This window comes from Micromys minutus, assembly GCF_963924665.1.
Source record: "Micromys minutus genome assembly, chromosome: 31".
NCBI lineage: Eukaryota > Metazoa > Chordata > Mammalia > Rodentia > Muridae > Micromys > Micromys minutus.
Genome location: NC_137966.1, coordinates 13,699,764 through 13,722,834, shown reverse-complemented (window position 1 = coordinate 13,722,834; position 23,071 = coordinate 13,699,764). Strand labels below are relative to the sequence as shown.

Here is a 23,071-nt window from a genome sequence, read left to right as displayed (position 1 = left end):
AATCTTGAAATTTTATGCCCCATAAGTATGAAATGATTTTCATTTGTGTTGTTACTTTTGTTAAAGGATGCAATTACATATTTTCCTATGTGGCTTTTTCCTTAAGAAAAAGGCGTTCACAGATAAAGGCATGCAGGCAGTGTGGAATGTGGGGTCTGGGCTGTGCAAAGTGAGCACTCAATAAATGCCCTGGTCACTTAGCTTCCAAGTTTGAAATGGTTCATAAAATTTGAAGTTAAAATCACTATTCAAGCTATTTCCAAAAAACAACTTGTGAAAGTACTCAAACTGTTGGGTGACTATGCCCCAAACTGGCAAGGGAAGGCAACGGAATCCTCTGCCTTTAAGAAATTCTATTTCTGGTTTTTGAAGTACCTCTACATATAAAGTGAGCTTTCTAGACCACAAATCCTCATCAAATAAACATTGTGTACAGGCTAAGTTACAAAATAAGTATCACTGGGGCAACATTTTAAAGCCCCTATGCCCCATGTACCCATTTTTAATCAATCTTTAAAAAAAGCAAACAAAAAACAAAAACAAACAAACAAACAAACAACAACAACAACAACAACAACAACAAAAAAAAAAAAACAGAGAGCTCTCAGCTGGTTCTGCAAGGGCTGAAAAATCTGGCCACTAATTCTTTACTATGGTCAGGAGTAGCTGCCAATAGCTAACTGACTCTGAAGTACAAAGGTCCCTTTAGGTAAGAGCACTGAGCTCTGGCCTCACAGAGCAGTGAGGCTTATGGACTGTGGAAAAGCAGAGAAGAGGCAGAGATTCTGCTAAGCCTTCTCTAAATGCCAGCAAGACCTACTCGGTTCAGAGAGCATTCTGGGCACCAGAGCTAGTGTGGTCCCATCATTCCAACACCAAGAAAGCTTCAGTGAGAGACTCTTACCTTTGAAAGGAACTCTCAGGAATGCCCCATGTCATGAAAAGAGAAGGACATTTTTTTCTGCCAGAATCTGTAACTAACCTACATCCCAAACCTTGGGTCCAACATGAACACACCATAACTGATTAAACTTTGCAACCAATCTAAAATCAAATAAACGGGCTTTCTAAGATAAGATTAACTGTTCTCGCTAAGATTTCAGCTTATTGCTATTTAGGGAGTGAGTGGAGAAATGGAGCTAGGGAAAAGGTAAAACCTGATTTTGATACTTCAATTTCTGTCTAAATTTTGCTTTGTTTTTTTACTGTTGATGAGCAGTCAAGTTCTCAACTCTTTTAAGAACCGCTGGAGATGATTTAATTACAACTTGGATTCTACTCCTGTCGCAGCATACTTAAGAAAATGGACCTGAGATGTGTGAAACAGGAGCATGACATGAACCATTTGACCTCATCTGATTTTCTTTAATGAAACATGTCTAGATTTTGTTGCTATGTAATCCTCTAAGCAAATGAGTTAACAGGAGCTATTAAAACCACTTTCTTTCATAATCAAACATTTTAATAAAAGCATTTATATTGATAAAATTAAGGGCTAAGAAGAGCTGTCTGCACTTCTGAGGACATGCTCTAATTTCTTGGGTGCTGGCACTGTAGTTGAAACCGGGCTGTTCCGCATGAGCCATAAGGTCTCTACTTTTGGGCTATGAAAGGCTATAAACAACAATGGGAATCCGAGTGACAGATTACCATACTGGCTGGCCCAGTTGAACAAAGTTCAAACTTAACAGAAACACATTTTCTGAGTATTTTTGGAGGACTGAGAAGTATTTTGACTTCACAGACACAAAAACTTGGCTCAGCTCAGGTGTGTGCCTACTTTTAGGTGAGTGACATTTCACACCTGTCTGCCCCTTAGCTTTCTACCCTGCGCCCAAGACACAGCATCACACTGGGCGCCACTGTCAGCATCACCCCAGCTGGGACAGGCTGTGAGCCTTTAGCAGCTTTCACTTGACTTCTGATAAGGTCGCTGCTGGATGAGCACCAGCTTTGATCATGAGAGGCCCAGATGATATGCACGTGATATCTTCCTAAAACAAAGAAGAATTTCCCCCTACTTTTAAAGAATCAGCAGTGACATTAAGAGATTTTTTTTCTTTTAAGTTTCACAATATTTCCCAATTCTGTAACTTCTTTCTACAACTAACAAATCTAAACAAGTCATTCACACTTATGGGCACTATCTCTCCTTTAGAACATTTCCCAAAGTGCCCATCACACTACGGAGGACCTGGCCGTCTACAAGCTGTCCGAGGTGCCCCTGTGTGTCTCTCTTATCAGCTCTGTGGATGCCATACTGCTCACCATCTTCCCTTTCCTGTCCAACGACTAAGATCCTGACTCTCCCATCCACAGATCCACAGTGAACACACTGCATGTTTCCAGCCAAAGACTGGGTACCTTGTTTATGTGTCTTGGTGCCTATCTGCCTAGCTAAAGAGTTCTTTTTTAAAAAATTCACAACAAAAGTTAGCTCTAGAAAGATACATTTATTTTAAGTGACTCTAAATAAGCATTTCATTGACACCAAGAAAATCACAGATCATATTACTTTCATTCTTACTGCTCAGAGAAACGTATAACAACATGTATCTACACAGCACCTATTGATACAGAAGCACAGCAGTGTCATTATCCTAAGCTCCCTCTGTCCTGCCTATTCATTCTGTCCTATCACCTAAACCTCAGATCTTTTTGCTAATTTAATAGCTTTTCCTTTACTAGGGCATAATTTGGCTGAAACCAGAGAACCAAGCCTTATCAGCCTGGCTTTTTTCACTTCCTGGGGATTTATGGTTCTTCTGTCTTTTCTAGAGCTCGACAGCTCATTTTTCTTAGTATCAAATGATATGACACTGTCTGTATGGAACAACTGAAGGAGGTTCTGAATTCTTCTAAGTAAGGCAGTTATTAGCTAACCTGTTAGGAACATCTCTGTGTTGGCTTCTGTTAAGGATACAAGCTTTTTGAGGGGCTTTTTCAAGGTCTCTTTTTTCCCCCAGACTTTCCCAAAATGGAAACCTCTTTTTAAGTTAGCTCTCTAAATCTAGCAATAGCAATAGCCAGTCTTATGTAAGCATTTCAGCTAGTGGATAAATCCTCTAATCTCTTTTATATAATAAGTGCCCTTTGAACTAAATCATTAAAAAAAAATAAAACAAAACCTATGTTTCCTATTTGGGCACCAGAAAACAATGAGTTCATTCTACTGAACTTAAAACATAAGTGTTTCATAATGAATAAAGGATAAAGTAAAAAAATAATTGAGATAGGTGAACATACATGTAATCCAGTACCTGTAGTCTTGCTGGTTGATTTTTTGATAACTCATCTATCTATAGATATGTTTTTGTACATTTAAATTTTAGTTCCTGAAGAAAAAAGAATGACATTTAGCTTTTAACCAAATGAATGTATTTGATGGCTAAAATCTAATCCCTGAAGGCTGGCTTTTGCTATTGGCTGTGTTGCAGACATAAAACAACAACAACAACAACAACAAAAACAACAACAACACACTGCCTGACCAGCACCCCTCCTCTTAAAGAACACTATCTCCAGAAATGCGATGTGTCTCTGGAGACAGCAGTGGCATTTGGAGACAGAGCCTAGCACATCTCATACAGAAGCCAGAGGCTATATTTGTAGACACTATTCAACCTAGCCAAATATAGGCAACTTAACTGATACAGTGTGACTCTGGGAAACAACATTACCAAATTCTACATCTAGAAAACGTCTGTGTGCCAACTTGACAGTTCCATGCTGGGCACCCATTACTTGGAAAGAACCACTGTTTAGCAAATGGATGGACCTAGGAGTTAGTAAGAAGATAGCAGTATGTCCTATCACAGTCTTTTAGGACTAAGCAAGTTCATCAAGAAGATGAAAGGCAATGCTCTATTTTATTAGTAATAAATATACAGGTTACTTTCACAATTAGAACTATTTTCCAAGGACAAACCTAGATATTATTGCTGCAGATGATTCATCAGGAAATGATACAAAAAAGCAAATACTTCAAACACAAACAATGAAAACTATCAAGATGTTTTACAGCGTCTCTGGAGAGCATGGTATGATTTTTCATTCTTCAAAGCCAATTTGTGACATGGTACAAGTCAGGTTATATAAGAAATAACAGCTTTGCTGTCTAGAACATAGCCAATGTGGTCCTATACAACTCCAAGTACCATGAAATTCTAAGTTATTTTTTAATTAGCTCAAGCTAGAATAACCTAGAAACTCTAAAGGAAAAGGAGTTTTCAGTGCCCAACATTACAATTTCCTAACTTCCATATATATCCATGTATGCATATATGTTTGTATGTAGACATACATTGTAGTAGTTGCATAAGAAAAACTCTGAGAGTGATATTCTTATTTAGTTCACATCTAAGTCAAAGCTATACTGTCACAAATTCTGATTAAAGGTAACAGGTGGCCTTTACATACTTTTGTTTTTAATCAACACTGCCTGATACTTGTAGCAAGATGGTGTTATGGATACCTGAATAATTATAGCAAAGGCTAAAGGTCCATCATAAATTCACTGGTTAGGATACCAACTCTGTATTTACACAAATGCTGAACCAATGTCAGTAAGACCTATGCAATGTTCTCACTATGCTCTGTACCTCATGATAAGAAGACATCTTAAAAATAAAAGTCCATAACACCACTTGGTCTTGTGATCTGCCTGTCCTGTAACCTCCTGTGTATAGCATTTCTCTGTGAAATCACAAAGGAAGAACTGGCACTGATACAGCTACAGATCCTTGCTCTTTCTAAAGACCCATCTAAAAGACATTTCATACACACAGAGTTATCGCTAAACAAAAGCCTCAGTGAGATGGATGTGGCCATTAGCGTGAGAGTCAAGAAAATACTTAAACTTGTGCTCTTTCCTATCTGTCCACAGAGACATTTCCCTATCCTTACAAAACCCACCAGGTATCTAGATCTGCTAACTTATCACCTCTATTTCTGGTAACTTCCTCTGTGGATGCCCTCCTTTTACCACTCAAGCTCTACCTCCATTCCCTTCACCATCTCTTGCCCTGCTGCTATAGGCAGCTCCCTATGGGCCTTATTTCCTATGAAGTCTTCCCAAATCATGGCCCCCATACTCTGGTTCACTCTGTATGGTGACACCTCCTCATACAAGGCTACTGATTGCCTTACTTTCATTTCCTGTTGCTGCGATAAAATACCCCAAACAGGAACTTAAGAAGAAAGGTTTTACTTTGCTCATAATTCTAGATCACAATCTATTATTGTGGGGAAATCAAGGCAGCATGAGCCTGAAGCACATCCATAGTCAAAAGCAGCCAGGGAATGAAAGCATGCATGCTTCCTAGTTGCTCAGTTAACTCTCTCCTATTCACTCAGTCCAGGGCTCAGCCCATTAAAATGGTGTCACTCATTCAGGATATAGGCCTTCCTACTTCTGTTAACTCAAGTAACAATCCCTCACAGGTCAAATTGGATAACTGCTCATGGTCCTCCCTTCACAGGTGATTCTGGTTGTGTCAAACTGTCAGTCAAAAATAGCTGTCACACTTAAACTGACTTAGTGTCTTGGATTCCAGAATCCAGGCACAGAAAAGTACTCAGTAATCAGCTGCTGGATGAATGGGGATGGGGTGGTGCAGAAGGTGATGATGTCTTTGCCTTATAAGATACAGGGAAAAGGATAAAATCAGTTTTGTAATTTACTTCACGATGCTGAATATTAGGGACACAGAAGTCTCAATTTCCATTTATAGGCATTGTGAGAGAGTCCTAAAATAAGCTCTGTAGAGTGATAAGACCCCTCTACCCCTAGTGTGTGGTAGTATTTCAGTAATGAGCAGAAATTCCTTTTCAGTCTCCAAAAACAGCCAAAGATAAGCAACGATTTTCCACCTTCACAAGAAAGGACGCCAGGCAGTTTCTTCTGTTTAACACGTACTAAACTGGAATTTTGCAGAAGGCAATAATAATCCAGGGAATCTTTTAGCCTTAGGGAAGTACAAGTTTACTAGTATCTTTGGTTGAAAACAGGGATATACAACTTTTCTGAGATAAAAAGAAGACAAAACTCAAGCACCTGCCTTTTATCATAACTAGCACTGTAGCAGAAGGATTTCAGGAATAGGAAACCTCAAAACTCACCTAAGTTAGGAGTATTAATATAAACAAGGGGCACCTGCTTTTTGTACAAAAACCTCAAATTACAATTTTAAATTGTAATAGGACAGTGGAAAACAAGATTGTAAAAGCCAATGTAATACATTTTTACAGAATGAAAGACTACCCAACTATAATTCAAGGCAGCTGTAAAGTTGCATGGTCTAAAAGCAACTAAGAGTTCCAGGCAGAAGGGAATGTCTGCAGAGAAGCTACCAAGGAGCTGACCTAATTAAGGAATTCAAAAGATTTCCGACTGCCAGGAAAGCTAATAACAAACCAGCAAGCAGGAAGGCTATTTTTATCCTCACCAGAAACCTTCTTGACTCTGGATGCTGCAGTGAGAGGACACAGCAACAGGGTAACTTGCCTTAAGAGGATGTTATGATACCAGTGATTAATAACTAAAGTTTAAAAAGGGGGGGGGGGCTTTTTTTTTTTTTTTTTTTGTCCAATTAAAGCAGCCATAGCTGGTTAAAAAGGAGCAGAAGGTGTAATCTAATGGGAAGAAAAGTAGAAAAACAGACCAACAATCAAACTCAGGGAAAGCAGTGGGTCCGAGTGACCTAGGGATCAGGCCCTAGGATGGCCTGAGGCATCAGAATCAGTGGTTAGAACAGCGGTCTCCATTCTGTAGCAGGGAGTCAGTGTGAGGACCACACCTTCTATAGAAGACTACCATGAACCACGAGAATACAAATTTTACACCGAATTCCTGAACTGAAGCTAAGAACTATTAATGCCCACTCCATGGAAGCATGCAAAGCCACGCTGCTTAATCTTACATTCCCTTCGTTCCAGCTCCACTACAAATGCTGAGGCCACTGACTATGAGGCCACCCTACTTTCAGAGACCCCCTCTCCCTTACTGGGAAACTGAGTAACTTTACTTTGAAAAGTTGTTTCACCTTTCTAGGCTTTACCTGTTTTCAACTATAAACTGAAGATCACAAAATTCAGAGAAAAAGGTTCTCTAAGGATTTAAGGTTGGAGACAGTTCTCCAAAGAGCAGAGAATTAAAAAGAGACGGCACCAGTGATCAGTAGTACCCTCCCACTTGGACATACATGCACATCAACACGCTGTCCACAGACAGTGACCAACCAGGTTACTTCAAAGCAGAAACACACAGTGGAAGGACTCTCACAGACTATGAACATGTGCAATTTTCCGGAGCTAGAATAGAGGCAGGAGTCAAATGTGGGAGACCTCCAAGCCACATGGCTACGTCCCATCATATCAGGGCTATCCACATTCTTCTCTAACTGTCTCAAATGACACATATAGCTTCAAATATAGAAATGAAGCTCCTAAATGCTACTTGCTGGAGATGACAATATAAGGTAGGTGACTTATACATTTCCATTCTCCTTTCCTCGCCCTCTATATCTTCTTCCTTTACAGTACTATGTTCTTTTGGGTTCTAGGGAATACCCTAACAGCAGAAGCATAAAGCAGAAAAATTAGAAAAGGGCTCTAGAATTATCTCATAATCTTTAATAAACACTAAGACCTATTCCAAGGAAAATATTTCATAGTGACTTCACTACATAACAAAGACTCCTAGCTCCACCTCCCCTAGAACATAAAAACAAAACAACTAAAACCTTAAAAGTATCAGTAAGTATTAGTAACACCTTTAAATGCATTTTTATTGCATCACATCAGCATTCACATACTTTTGGAAAACAATCATGTGAATGCAAAGTGTGGTGGTTCACATGAAAATGTTCACCACAGGTCAGACATTTGAATGTTCTGTCTCCCGTTGGTAGAGCTGTTCATGGAGGCTGAGAAGGTGTGGCCTTGTTAGAGGAGGAGTGTCAGTGACTAGGCTTCAGGGTTAATAGCCTTGTGCCATTCCCAATGTACTTTCTCACTTTTGCTTGTTGTTTTAGATATGAGCTCTTAGCTGCCCCTGCTGCCGTCATGAACTCTTAACTCTCCGGAAGCAAAAACCCAAATTAACACTTCCTTCTAGAACAGTGGTTCTCAACCTTGCTAATGCTGTGACCCTTTAATACAGTTCCTCATGTTGTGGTGACCCCAACCATGCACTTATTTTCATTGCCACCTCATGACTGTAATTTACTACTGAGCAGTATTTTAGTTCCCAACACCATTAGAATTATGTGTTTTCTGATGGTTTCGACCCACAGATTGAGAAACCCTGTGTTAGTCTATAATCCTGAAATATTAAGAAATAATAAGAAACAAATCTGCACTGTGTTCAGACCTAGCTCTCTGATTACCAGTGATGTGGCTGGCCTTGTTTTGATGGCTTTCTTGTAGACTTTATTTTCTTCACTTATAAATAAAAGGGCGAAACTTAACAATCTTTAAATTACCATCAGCCATCTGAACATTACATTAGAAGATTTGACAGTGTTTAGTATTAAGTATCAGAAAGAATATAATCCAAAACTTGTCAGGGTTAAATCAGTTAGGTGAAGATTTTGCCTCTAGGCCAGTGCTTCCCAACTTAAGGGTCATGACCCCTTTAGGGGTCCCATATCAGATATTCTGCATAGCAGATATTCACATTAGGATTCACAACAGTAGCAAAATTACAGTTATGAAGTAGCAACAAAATAATTTTATGGCTGGCAAGTCATTACAACATGAGAAACTGTATTAAAGGGTCACAGCATTAAGAGGACTGAGAGCCACTGAGTAGACATCATGGGGTGAGATCAGCTGACTTAAACATGTCTGTTTACTCAGTCATGCCAGACATTTACTATTCAGAACTGTATAACCAGTAGACATTTTTAGATTTGTTTCAAGTTACTTATAACTTCTATTAGTCAGGACTACTCTTTAGAACAAAGGGTTGCACTCTATTGCTAATTTCTTGGGCACTAAAAAGAAGGTCTTCTAATTAGTTGACTATATTCTGGTGTGTAGCACTACCATGTACCCCTGAGGCTCTAGAAAGATTCTAAAACTATCTTCCCTTCAGAGTCTGACTGGGCTGTTTTCTAGGCAACTCAGAATAAAACAAAACCCAGCTTTTAGAGTTGGGTGCACTAGTGTGGGACTGAATCCAGAACCAGTCAATTAGAATAATGAAGCTCAGGTAGTAACCAATTTAAAACCAGTTAAGTTTATTCAAACTGTGCTGCTGAACAGGAACAATTTGCTGGATTTTGTTGTTTGTTTTCCTTCTAACTTTCTAAGTTTTGGTACTGAGTACATGGGTGCCATGAAAAAAAAATGTAAACCAGGTGTAAACAGCTGATAAAGAATTAACTGCACACAATATTTAGGTAAGTATTTAAAGCAGATCATGAACATTTTTAAAAATTTCATGTGTGTGTATGAGTGCAGTGTGTACACTAGTGTAGTGTGTATGCAGGTGGTGCTTACAGAGGTCGGAGGAGGACCTCAGGTGTCCTGTTCTATCATTCTCCTGCCTTACTCCTCAGAGACAGGTCTCTTGTTGAAACTGCTAGCAATATCTGAAAATGTGCTAAAATATCACTCAGCTCTCCCTTGTAAATGGAGAGAGATTCTCACCATTAAGTCCAAGCTTATATAAGCTGCATCCAGTACTTATGGTGGCAGTGTAAAATCAATAAACTATTTGTATGTGTATAAATAATAATGTGAATATTATTGTATTCCTAGTGTTATCTCAAAAGCGTCTACCAAACTTGGTTTGTACCTTTATCAGTGCTCCCCCAACTGTGTGTTAAAATTAAGTCACAGCAGCCATAGAATAGGAGAGCCTTAGTGAGGCTGAAAACAATAATGTTCTGAGGTAACTTTTTGAAAATGTTTGTGATCATTAACCTTCTAATAACATTAACGGTTTAGTATTATTCCTCCGCCCTCCTTACCCTTACCTGCCATCCAGGATAAAGTCAGAGTTGTGGCACTGTTCTAAGGTGACTATGACCACCCGATTTCCACAAGCTCAAAATAGAATTCTTTGTGCTCAATGCTCAAGAAGAAAATAAGGGACTTGTTTCAGCAATTTTGACCTCATATCATGGATGACATAAGATCAATTACTGCTTTGTGACAACTGCTTATATAATTTTTAGAATAAAAATAAGCGGCAAACATTCTATCGCAGATGTATGGCAGAGGACAGAGGATCACTGTCAACCAGGACATCAGTGGATGGAGGGTAAACAGGATGTGTGCTCTGTGTAACTGGTTCAGTTCAGAAGCACAGTGGGGATGATGTCAATTCAATTCTACTACCAATGTTCAACATCACATTTCCCTCTTCCCTAGGCCATTCTCTACCCACCCCCCACCTGAAAGAATGAACCAGCAAGTTCACAGTTTACCTCTGCTGGCACAGTGACCGAGGCTCCAACAAGTCTGGATCAGAAGTAACCCTAAAAACTACCAGCTGCTCAGAGTCCAGCCCACCCCAGCAGCAACTCAAGAAAACCCACCCAACTCCTCATCTTCACAATGAGTGCTGTTCTCTCCAGAGAGCTGAGGTCCAGTCCTAGGCACCAGCAGCCCAAGAGAAGACTATTCAGGATGTTCCACGTCCCCAGTGCAGGGGAGGAAACACCTTCATTTCAAACCACCGGCACACAAGCTAATTGTAGCCCAGTTGGAATTATACTCCACTACTCAGGAGACTTTTAGAAGTAAAGCAACTTTCTACTTTGGAAACCTCGACCACTCCCCTGCTCAGCTGCTTTGAGTTACTTAGTATCACCCAAAGGGGACAGAAGAAACCAGTGTTTTCAGAAGGCCAGGTCCCACATGCAGGGAGGCTGCTTGGCTGAGTCTGAACTCCAAATACACATAATATTTAAGATTTCCCCAATTTTCCAGAAGACACTTGATAACATAAATAGTAATTTAGTTGAGAGGGGAAATTTGGTTGTGAATCCATGATAATGAGTTGTATTTTGCCCTGTTCTTTTTAGTTCTTCCTTACTGCAGTTTGCACCTTGTCTGCTTTAAAGGAAAGTGTCTAACCCTTTAAATGGTTGGTGTAGTGGCCTGTCTTCATATGGACAGAGGCCAACATTTAAAGAGAAAAGGGGCATATACTACACACACACACACACACACACACACACACACACACACCTCATCATACGAACTGAAATTAAACATTATGGTAAAGCCTAGCCTGTTTTCATGGGAACTCCTTTCATGTTTGAAAGTTTTGTTAATGGCCAAATTATTTCAGGTTCATGAGACATGACACAAGTAAATGACCAACTGTGGTCCTCATCCAATAGCTTTCAGTTGGAGGTCCAGAGTTCTCTCAGAATCAGGACCTACACGAAATCAAGTCAAAGGCCTCAGCATATCAGTATACATCATCTGTTCTCTGAACAGATTTGGAACATGAAAATATTAAGAGAACTCTATGTAAGAAAGGTTTGCCAGCCATTATTTAATCTTTCCCCAAAAGTAGCACTAAATTTATTTTCTCTGAATGACGAAGATAAAGAATTTGCATAATTATCCTAACCACCACTCATATGAAATTAATGAAACAAGCATTATACACTGAATATCAACTGAATTTCATGATTTTCTTCTAAAGATATTATTATAAATTCTTTTGCTCAGCAACAAAGAGGCACAGATGGAACCACCATTTGCCCATGCATTTAATCTTTTGTTTAAGGGGAAAAATGTATAGTAATGAAAATTGTGGGGGAAAGACTCTGAAATTCAAAATATAAGAAAATAGAAAAGCATCCAAAGTGTTTAAAGTAGAAGGTTACAATACTTTTGGCAATCAGAAATTAAAATGTAGAACATTCTTGTGTTAAGTCAACAGTTTTTAAAATAAATCCTTATGAATTATGAAGCAAGTGAGGCAGAAACATGCATCACATACATTTCTAACAGGTCTCCTAGGAAGGTTTCATGAACAGCAGGCACTACAAATAACCATTACTGCTCACGTGCAGACTTAGCATTGACATGCCTGGCACACATAAGAGTCATTGCTAATAAGTATGTTGAGTATCATTCTTCCCAAAAATTGAAAGCAAAATTTAATCTATTTATTCTAAAACAATACAAAAGACTCCATTTTCATTACATTCAAAGGAAAATATATGTTGACTCATAATTTAGTTAATAACTGAAGAACAACTGCAGTGCTGTGAGACTTACGAACTGCATTTGTCTGCAGTAATCTTGCTGTTTAATTTGCTTTCTAGTGAAATGAAGCAAATTGGGTATTAAAGTGCCTTTATCTATCAGGTTTAAAATATTCAGTCACTATTATGAAATGGAATTGTCTGACATATTCTAAGTAGTAATTCTGTCTCTTTATCCAATGCATCTGTCCAGACCAAAAACCACTTCCTACTTTGTTCCTACTTCCCCTTATTCTCTGCACATGTTGAGGGAGAAAGTGCCATAATTGTTTAAGGTCTTTCTTACTATATACACATAAAATAAACATATTTTATGACTACTTCATGTGTCCAACCTATGCTTCAGAAGGCTGGAAACAGCTGTGCTCAAGTTTGATTCTGATCTGCTACTCCCTTTCTAAAAAGTACCAATGTCATAGGCAAGGAAAAAGTACAGTAAATGCCAGTATTCCCCAAACAATCTCCTGGACATCTAAGTAGGGGAGCATTGCTTGTTCCTGATAATCTAACAGTATTATAGATGTGCCCAAGGTGCCATGTGGGGAAATCAAAACTCACAGACTCGGGCTCTTGGCACGTGAGTCTGGGTGTGGAGCAAAGAAAACAAAGTTGGTCTGTGGGGACAAGCTTCTGTGGACTGTCAGTGCCACTGGTTATAGAGAAGGCAACTCAGTTTCCAGGACAAAAATAACATAAGGACTTGCCAACTGACCTCAGCAATGACACAAAGATAAGGCCTATGGAGGACCCTTTGCCTCCTCAAACAGCTGAGCCCCTGCCATGGATCAAATGACACTTTTAAGCAAACTTAAAAACTCTTTAAAAAAACAGTATTTAAAAATTATTTTAAAGCCACAAAAAGTTCTGATATTCATGACCAAATGAAAGCTAAGGCCTTCTGAGTCCATTAAAAGTTGTTTGAAGAAACCAGTTGGAATGAAGAACACATTCACAACAAAGTTCAAACTCTACCTTTGAAGCCCCTAGAAATATCACATATCTTATTTGCTGATGGCAAAAATTAAAAAAAAAATTAACCCCTGTACCAAGGAAATATTTTCCTAAACAGAAAATACAAGTTCTCCTTTGTAACTTTTTTTTTTCATTTAAACTAATATACGCAGCAACAATGACTGGCGTTATAGCCTGCATTAATTTTAGGCTTTATGATTTAAACAAAGATATCTTCAGATAGGAGATAAGTGAGGTTATCCATGCTCTATGGAATTATTTTAACAAAAAAATTAGCCCAAATGTAAAATGTCTTTGTATGATTAAATCTTTAGCACTATTCTCAAGCTAAAATTTACATTTCTTTCTAAGAGGCATGATGATCTCACAGAATAAATGGTGATTTTCTTCCCTGTTTCTGAGGAAGGAGCATGAGTCAGAGGATTTATTGTCTAGATGGGCTGGCATGATCTAGTGCCTGATTTAGAGGACAATGGATTGTGTTTAAGGCAAAGGTAATGTCACGTTTAAACGAAATCTTAAGATAGAATCACTATTAGACTCAAGCATCGCAGTACGAAGGGCTCTGGCTGGAAGAGGAATCTGCACGAGGTGAAGCAGACCCTGAGCTGGGCTGCATTTGCTAGTGTAGGCTGCGCTGACACAATAGTGGGGACGTCTGAAAGCCAAGAATTCTGAATTGCTGTTCTAGGCTCACGCCTCCATCTATGAATTCTTCCTTGTTTTTCTAAAGAAATAAATGTGAAGTTTTATAGTTACAAATTAGGAGTTTTGTTTCTTTAAAAAACACAGAAATATTATAAGAATATGTTTTCCTTTTAATCCCAGGTATGGGATATGGTAATGCTTCAGAGTGTCCCCAGAAGCTTTCTGTAGCTTGTGCTCTAGGATTTGGCTTGTGCTCTTTGTGGTGGTTTTGCCTGCTGCAGATAGTTTCTGCGACAGTGACATTTGGAATTCTGGGGACTTTTCAGAGGGTATATAAAAGCTAGGGCTCCAGGAGGGCAGAGGTGTTGTTGGTTGTTGTGTGTGTGCAAAAAAGAAACAAGAAGAAATGAGATATCCTGACAGCAAAGATCAAACTTGCCCCAAAGAACTCATGCCCCTGGTCAGCAGGAAGTAGTCTAATGATAAACATCACCCTCTGTCCACACCCTGACTTTATTCAGAAAGCTCTTTCCTTTCCCCTCTACCCTTTGTTCTCTCTTATCTAGTGTTGAAAGAATGGAAGAAAAACAGTGGAGAAGGTGGAAGAAAGAACAACCCACAAAAGTAGCAAAAAGACAGCTACAAAGTTCATTTACTACGGAAAGGAAGTGAGCCTGGCTTCCTCATGTGATAGGCACAATGAAAGGCAGTAGATAACAGTGAAATCCACATTCATTCTGGAGTGTCTTCCAGAGCCAGGCCATACGTTAACTTTGACAGACACATGCTGTCATTGAAACCGCACAGTCATCAGCTCAGCTGGAAGGACAGGAAAATCTAGAGCTGTTCTTGTCCTCCCGCTGTGCTACAGCTCCACAGCCTTCTTATGCTCCCACATTGGGCTACACAGATTTTTTTCTATCACTTAACTTTTGATTTCCATACAGAATCAGCTGAAAAGACTTAAGTAAATATTAGTGAGAATAAGTTTTTTATAGAATACAAAATAAAAAGTGAGGCTTATGTAGTAATTTATCAAACTAAAAAAGAAAAATTAACCTTAGATATCTTGGGTAAAACTGATAAACCAAAGAAATCTTTCAGTTAATTATACATTGTGTACAAACCTCTTTATATTTAAATCCTAGTTAGAGGCTTGCTTCCTAGAAACGTAACTTAAAATGTGTACCTACTGTCTTTCTACCAACTTTTCCCAACAGCTAGTGCAAGGGAGGTTCTCAAAAACCTGCTGTAAGAATTTTTAAAATGTTCTTTCCTGTAAATAATTTTACAATTATTTACAAAAGGTACTACAGAGAAACCCCTATGTACTCTTTATTCAATGTCCCCAAATTGGTAATCTCTTATAGAGTACAAAAGCAAGAAATCAACATATGCTTTTCTTTGAGCTACTTTGAAAAAGTACAATTTTCTGGTGCTAACTCTCCTCATTTTTCTGACAAAAGAGAAAGTGGAAAAGGCTGAGTTGGAGTCGTACTAGATCCAGCAAATTCTGAAAGAGCTTCTCTCTTCATGTATGAACATGATCTTGGAACATGCACCCAGAAGGTAAGGACCTTCAAAACACTCCTAAACGACTTCAAAATGTCCTTATTTCTAAGTGGCCTCATGAGATGGACGAACATAAATATTATTTCTCATATCTGCAGGACACACAAAGATTCCTTATGGGGATATGGAAGCAGTTGAAGAGGGAAATGTGTGTGTTTGGGGGTGGGGAGCGGGTATGACCATATTTCAAAAATTAAAAAATAGTTCTGAAGGAAAAGTAAGTTTATTCTTAAAGGCTTTACTGTGTCAGTAATACGACATGCTAACTAACCTCTGGGAAACCGGCCTGGTTAGTCAGCGCTGCGACAGGCTACCCTGCCTCAGTGCAAAGTTCTCCGCCCAGCGCTCCCTAGTAAACTGAGGCTCTTATGGGAAGGGTTCCTTTCGTGGGGTTTTCATGAGGAGTCCTAAGAACACCTGCCTTGACAATCATCAGGGTGGCTACATGGTAGCATGATCTGAGACATTAAAAGACAGCATGATAAATGCATATTCCATGCATGGGTAGGGTCCATACTTGTTTTATTTAACTTTTAAGGCTCCAAGTGACTGTGAGCCTCTTAGCAAGGGGAAGAAAAGGCTTGGTGAGACTGGATGCCTTGTTCAAAACTGTAACTTAGCAGTCACTAAAAACCTGACACCAGACTCTGAGCAGGTATAGTATTTTTTAAATCATCATATATAGAAAAAAAAAAAGCTACAAAAGATTTTAATCAGAAATTGTGGGACATTTGTTTAAGTTGTAAAACTAAGCCAAAAGTCACCAACAGGTGAATTCTCCCTGGTGATGCAGTCACTGTCACATTTTAGAACTTGTAGGATTTCTGTCTGTGACACATCAGTGGTGTGTATAGTCTTTGAGTGAACTGCCCACTCTTAGTTGGTATCATAATGGATTCTACTGCAGATGCCCATCAAATAAATATGGCTTTTTAACAAAAAGTTTATGTGTAGAATGGATACAACTTACTAGACACATTAGCAGACTAACCAGATAGTGTGCTTTAACTACTGCTAAAATAGAACAGTTCTATTTCTCAACTTACCTTTAATGGAATCATTTTCAGCTCTCATTATGTCAATGAGTGAGCTCTCCAGTGAGTGCATGTCAAACGTCCTGGGGCGATCCTGTAAACACAAACAGTCACAGGCCACTTTTAAAATGGGGTTTGAAGTTTTGGAGATAGCACAGCAGCAGAGCACCAGTGTGTGCTGAGGCTCAGTTCCAAGCAATCCCCTCCCCCACATTTACCTACACAAGAGGAAGTTGCACTTAGCAGGACATATTCTAGCACTTCCAAAATATCAAGACACACAAAAAATGCACAGAGCTCATTAGGGACTGGTTTTATTTCTGACAAGAATTCAACAAAACATCACTTTTATTAATGAAGCCTGAACCATTAAAATAAGCCTTCACCTTAAGAATAGTAACAAATGTAAAAGGATGACAATCTTTTCCCCAAATCAAGACTAGATTAATAGGGCCAACCTTTCCAAACTGTTCCAGTAGCTCTCTATCAATCTGGCAGATCCCTGAAACAATGTGCAGTCAACTGAATAAATCTTACGTCAGCCAATCAAGTGAGCCTCGAATTCAGTGAGACCCTGTCTCAAAAACAAAGCCGGAAATAGATGGGAGTGGGGAGAAACCTGATGGACACACAAACACACACACACCCACCCCTACCATTACCAGAGCATACACTATACTACGAATACATATAAAAATACATATAAAGTTCCCTCTCCATTGATTATGATAGAATAATGACACTAGACACTGTTTTCCTCACTTGACAGAGCTTGCCCGACCTTAATCAAGTCTACCTCCAGAGTAAGAAACAAGAAAAGTTATAACCACTCTACTGTGCTAGTTCCTCAGATGAGGGGAATTATGAAGCAATGACTTAAATTGAAGCTCAGCTTGAGAAGTTAAAATGCATGGAAAGGTTTTAACTCAGAGAGAAGGTGATAATGCAGACACCTGATCCAGACCCAAAACCTCTGAGCCCCACTCAAGAGGACTTCGCCGAGCCTGACACACTCTGCACCTGTCTGCAGTTACTCAGACTTTTTTTTACTTACTCTGTGTTTTCTTCTTGGTAGTAAGCCCAGGCCTTTTAAATGCTAAGAATCCACATAGCTCCAAATTACTTATTAACTCAAAGTTTCAGCTTGTTTAAAATCAAAACCAACCAACCAACATGCTTTCCCTGACTCACCAAATCTTTTAATTCTGTGCCTCAGACTGTTCTGCCTTGCTCTTGATTTGATTTTTACTTGCTGGCACATCACTTTTTTTACTTTGATATCTAACTTCTAGGCTAACAGCATATCTTCCACTCAAGATGACTGACTAACTTGGCACCCCCTCTTCTGTGACGCTTTGCACTATACTTCCCTAAAATGAAAACGCTCCATCTTACCCTGTCCTATATACAGATACTCAGCAATGTTCACTGAACTAATCATTTTCTGATACTCTGCAGTGTAGGGAGTCCAGGAACAGTTACATCTGGATCTAATCCAATATTAGAAGAGAGGATGTTGCAGGTTTGCCTTTAGGGGTGGGAGATTTGGGGTGAGAATGGGGATAGAGTTGGGGTGAGGTGCTTTAACATTTGATTCTGCTCTAGGAGTGCCACTCACTCCAGAAATGATTTGTCCAGCCTTTTCTTCCTCATTTTTCACTCTTCGGGTTCCTTCGTCAATTAGATACCACAGAAGTAGGGCATACAGCCAGAATTAGACTTTCTAGGGTACAGAATGTGTAAAAGGAGAGGCTGCTCTATTTTAATGGCTTCAAGTGCAACATCACATCTAACCCCTTACTGCACTTTCTTTTAGAAGGGAAATGGATCTGAGACGTAAGGCAAGACTTGGGAGTCAACACCAATTCATACTACCTCAATCCACAGCAGCTGAATTCTTCTTCTTTCCAGAAGAAGATGAACTCTGCTTATACCTGGGTCATCTACCAAAGCCATAGTCAGTATAAAGCATTTACCTGCTACATCCTCTGACAGGGCCCTCCGGGCAGGACCTGTTTTACATCAAATGCTTCTAGTGGGACGTCTAAAATCATATATCCCACTACAGAGACCTCAAATGGGTGGCGGTGAGCCAAGTCAGTCCTACCACTTAGCCATACAGGACTACCCAGAAGGGTCTGAGATGGCAGAAGGTCGGCGGTGATGTGTTTGTTGAAATGCCATTTTCTTTATGTTTGCGCCGTGAACTGTCCATCCTTCTGTATCACTATGTGATAAACACAACCACTGCATGCAGGAGCTCAAAATGACTGCTGAAAGCACATGTGGGTGTCTTCAAGAGGGCGTTAAGCATGTGAAATATTGACTCTCTACTGTCTTAAGGTTTGCTTATACATTGCCCATTGCAGGTGTGCATTTCCATACGACAAAATGAACGACAGGGCAAACAGCTTACTTAATCTTTCCCAGGGAACTAAAGAAGTACTAGCCTTGTGAATGACCAGAATTTGCATTTTGCCAATCAAAAAATGAAGAGAAGCAGCTGATAAAAAATCTAACAGTGATTTTGTGTGGCTCCTTTTATAAAAGCTACTTCTAGTAAGTTGAGAAAGATTCTGTATGTTAATGGGACACTAGCAAATGCCTCAGTAAACTTCAAACTTTACTAGGTGAAAAACTTAGTAAACAACATCATGGCTACCCCAGACCCATGGATACGAAACGTGGACTCCTACTAAATTTAATGATCACTGACTTTAACTGGAAAAGTATGTCAAACTAGAATCTTAAGTGAAAAATGTAAATACCGGTAATTTTTGGATTAAAATCCTACCTCAATCCCTTTTATATCCATACTATTTTTCTTTCAATTCGCTGTGATTTCATTACAGGTTCACAAGTAAATGCCAATATGTAAATGTGGATCAATTGGTACTGACGCTTAGGTACAGTGTGCTGAGGCAGATTCCCAGATTCTATATGGTTTAAGGAGAAAAGAGAGCCTCAAGATATCGCCAATAATGAAATGCAAAGTCGAAGAACTCAGTGGCACACGTACTCCATCTTTCTAACCTCACTAAAATGGGTACCTTTGCCCACAACCCAAACATACTAGCAACTAGACTTACTATAAGCTACACTTAGGGAGCATTTGTTTCCTCAGTGCTCTGGTAATTCAAGGGGTCAAAGGGCACATATTTGGTCAAGTTAGCTTTTTATTAATGGGGATTCAAAGTCTATCGTTCTTAATTTTCTCCTTTGGTGATCTTTTCTATTTTTAATATTTAATTGCTGAGTTTATCAAGGAGGGCTTGATTTCCAAATTTTTCCCCTTAAGATTATTCTCTGTCTCTTTCAACTACAAAATGGACCACATATAATTGCTGACTTGTTTCTAGGACTTATTTCCCAGAAAGTATCTGTAAGATAGAAAGTTGATCAAGTGACAGCTTGTCTTAATTCAGCCAATGACAAAAGAGAAGAGAGTGCGATGCGTATTAGACACTGGGAAGCCTCAACTTCTGCAGGATGGTTCCGAAAAGGAAGGAATTCCATTAGATGTCTACTATTGCCTAGCACAAAATGCCTTTCAATTGTTTGCATTTGCAGATCTGGCAACAGAATCCAGGGTTTTCCGTGTGCTAGGCAAGTGCTCTGGTAAGGAGCTATATCCTCAGCCAATTTTCTTCTTTTGGTTTGCCAATATCTTAACTGTCTGAGCTCTTGAAGAATGTATATTTTCTTTCTCAGATTCTAGACATTGAACCTGATGACTTCTGTGGGGTTAAAAAAAAAAGAAGAAAAAAAAAGAAAAGAAAAAAAAGTTCCCACAGAACTATAGTCCCAGCAGTTTTTAAGCAGCCCATTATGCAAACATAAAGCAAAATAACAAACTTTAAAAAAATTTTACCTTTATGATTTGAGAAGAAGATAAAATATATTGTAAAAATTAAATATTTCACCATTTCTACAACCAACAAATATATTTGTTTCAAACTACCTTTGCCAGGCTCCCTTGGGAGGAAAGTTGAACTTCTCTATACTAAGCACCAAGTAAGTACCCACCATCAATCTGTGTACTGTATCAGCACTGTCTTTTTTTTTTTTTAACATTTTTTATTTTAAAATAAAATACTATTATAGCTCACAAAATTTGTTACATAATAATATATGATAAATATGCATTTTTTTTCCTTTTTCCTTTTCTTTCTTTCTTTTTTCCCCTAAGGACTGAGGCTTCTACATTTTGGCCTTCCTTCTTTTTGAGCTTCATATGGTCTGAGAGTTGTGCCTTGGGTATTCAGAGCTTTCTAGGGCTAGTATCCAATTATCAGTGACTGCATATCATGTGTGATCAGCGCTGTCTGAATTATAAGCCTCAGACTTCCTAAGTTAGAATCTGTTATTCCCACTTAGTAGTAAAAGCTAAGACTAAGGAGAATACATACAGTTTACTGCACAGGCAAGTCCCTGCTGAGTTCATCAGCACAGCTATGATTCAAGCCTCATTCCAAAGCCAGTGACACTACCTTAGACAAGGTAATCAATCATCACAGGACCGACCACTAAGACTCACATGCCAAGTAAGGGAGGAGGACTGTGCAAAGGACTCTGAGGGCACCCATATGGCAAGTGTCTGGAAAACAGGAAGTCCTCAAATAGTGCTCAATGGCAGCAACAATAAAAACGAACAAATGTGTAATGGTGACAAGGATGCAACAGAAATCTGAAAAGCACATGAGGATACAAGGCCCTGTCCTGTGTCTGACTGGGGTGACAGTTCGGTAAGGAATACACATTACATCCATGACAAACATTGGCAGGTTATCAACTGCAAACCAAATTGGCAGAACTGGTTGTAATAGCAATAATGCTGGTAGCTGATTTCAAATATTAGATACATCCTTGCACTTATCCCTCACAAAAGCCTGATATAATCTGGTATATTCAACTGTCTCCCTTCACAGATGAAAATGCAGTTTACAGTGACAGAATGACTTCGTCATGTCAGCTATGCAGTGCAACAGAATTTGAACCCAGGCTCTAAAACCTAGGGACTCAATAACTACCCATAAATATGAAATAACACCAATAGTTTCAAGGCCCCACAAACACCTTTATAGCAATGTTCTGGCTTCACTTTATTGTATAGGTTTATCTTGAAGATAGATTCTTCTTGTGTAGCTCTGACTGACCTCTCACTCTCTTTTTTAAATTACATTTTCATTTATTTTCTTTGTGTGCATGTTGGGATAGGGTAACAGAGATAACTCCTTCAGCTCAGGGAATCAGCCTTGGCAGAGGTACCTTTGCCTACTGCAGAGTGTTCTTGTCTGACCATGATGACCTCCAACTTTTAATCCTCCTGCCTCAACTTATCAAGTGCTAGGATTTCAGGCACAGTATCACGGAGACCACTTGTTACACTTTGTTAACTTAACATTAAGATATACGCAAGTAACTGGCTGGTTTTAAGAGTCTTGAACTCTACCTGCCTACTAAGTAGCTAGAATCATAAGCCAAAACATTTTTTTTTTAACATTCAGGTGATCTAAGTCAAAACTGTGTTGCTGTTGCTGCTTGTTTTTTTTTTTTTTTTTTTTTTTTTTTGAGACAGCCGAGAGCTCTCTATGTAGACAAGGCTGGCTCCACCTGTTTCTGACCCGGTCTCCAGAGTGCACACCACCATGCCCAGCCACCTGTGTTTTACTTGAGGGTGCCTCAGCACCACCTGGGGGTTTAAGAACAAACTACGGAGTCACCCCAATGAGAGCCTAAGAATTCACACTTTTGAGAAGTCTCCATATGAGACTAAGGACAAAACGTTAAAGTCTACTAATTAAACATCCCATCAGCAGATTATTTTCTTTAGCTATTTGGGGGTGTGGTCTGCACCCTATTATCCTGATTAACTGTATATAGTCCATCTTAAATAAGCTACTAGAAACATTAAGTTTCCTTATAAAGAGAGGAGCTTTGTTCTCCAGACCGAAAAATTCCAAACTCTATATAGCACATACCTTCAGAAAATACAAATCAAGTTCAATTGCAACGAATGGGGAGCTTCTCTTGAAGAAAACAGGTAGTTCGCCATTAAAAGCAAACAAAATACGAACCTGGCACCTAGACTGTCACTATTACCCCTGACATTTATAATCTGTTATTTTAGGCTCATCATTCCTTTTTTTATCTTACAACATAGCATACCTGCCTGCAGACATTTATTAATTAATGTGTCTCCTCTCAAAGCTGTTGAGCAAATGCTCTATGAGCCAACTCCATTTAAAAAGGCAGGTGACATACATGTTTATTCCTCTTTAGTTAAGATTCACAGTCTACCATTAAGGATCTGTAACGCACATCCTGGTCCACACTGTTTATCAAATGTGATCTTGTCATACACCAAGTATGAATCTTTATGTAAAATGTCAGTACCTGCCATTTGTTAAATATTATGGCTTTCCTTGAAAATCAGTTATAGAGGAATATTATTGCTTCTATCAATTAGATTAGAGACCCTCAAGACATTTTTCTGATGTTTCACTCTTATTTAAAGGGATATGCATGCTCACTAGGTAAGAGCAATAGACCAACCATCACATTATACATTTTATACTGGATGATGTTTTGTGTTCAGGGATTCTGTCT

The 23,071-nt window shown here is 39.0% G+C and overlaps 1 protein-coding gene across 2 annotated transcripts in view; it reads right to left on the bottom strand.

Moving 5' to 3' along the window:
* The window catches only part of CPEB4 (cytoplasmic polyadenylation element binding protein 4), a 61,567-nt gene that overhangs the window by 24,723 nt on the left and 13,773 nt on the right, over positions 1-23,071 (bottom strand). For both annotated transcript variants that reach the window (XM_080942266.1, XM_080942267.1), the window contains exon 2: positions 16,475-16,556. In XM_080942266.1, the coding sequence (XP_080798392.1) occupies positions 16,475-16,556 (82 nt within the window). The remainder of the gene's footprint in view (positions 1-16,474; positions 16,557-23,071) is intronic.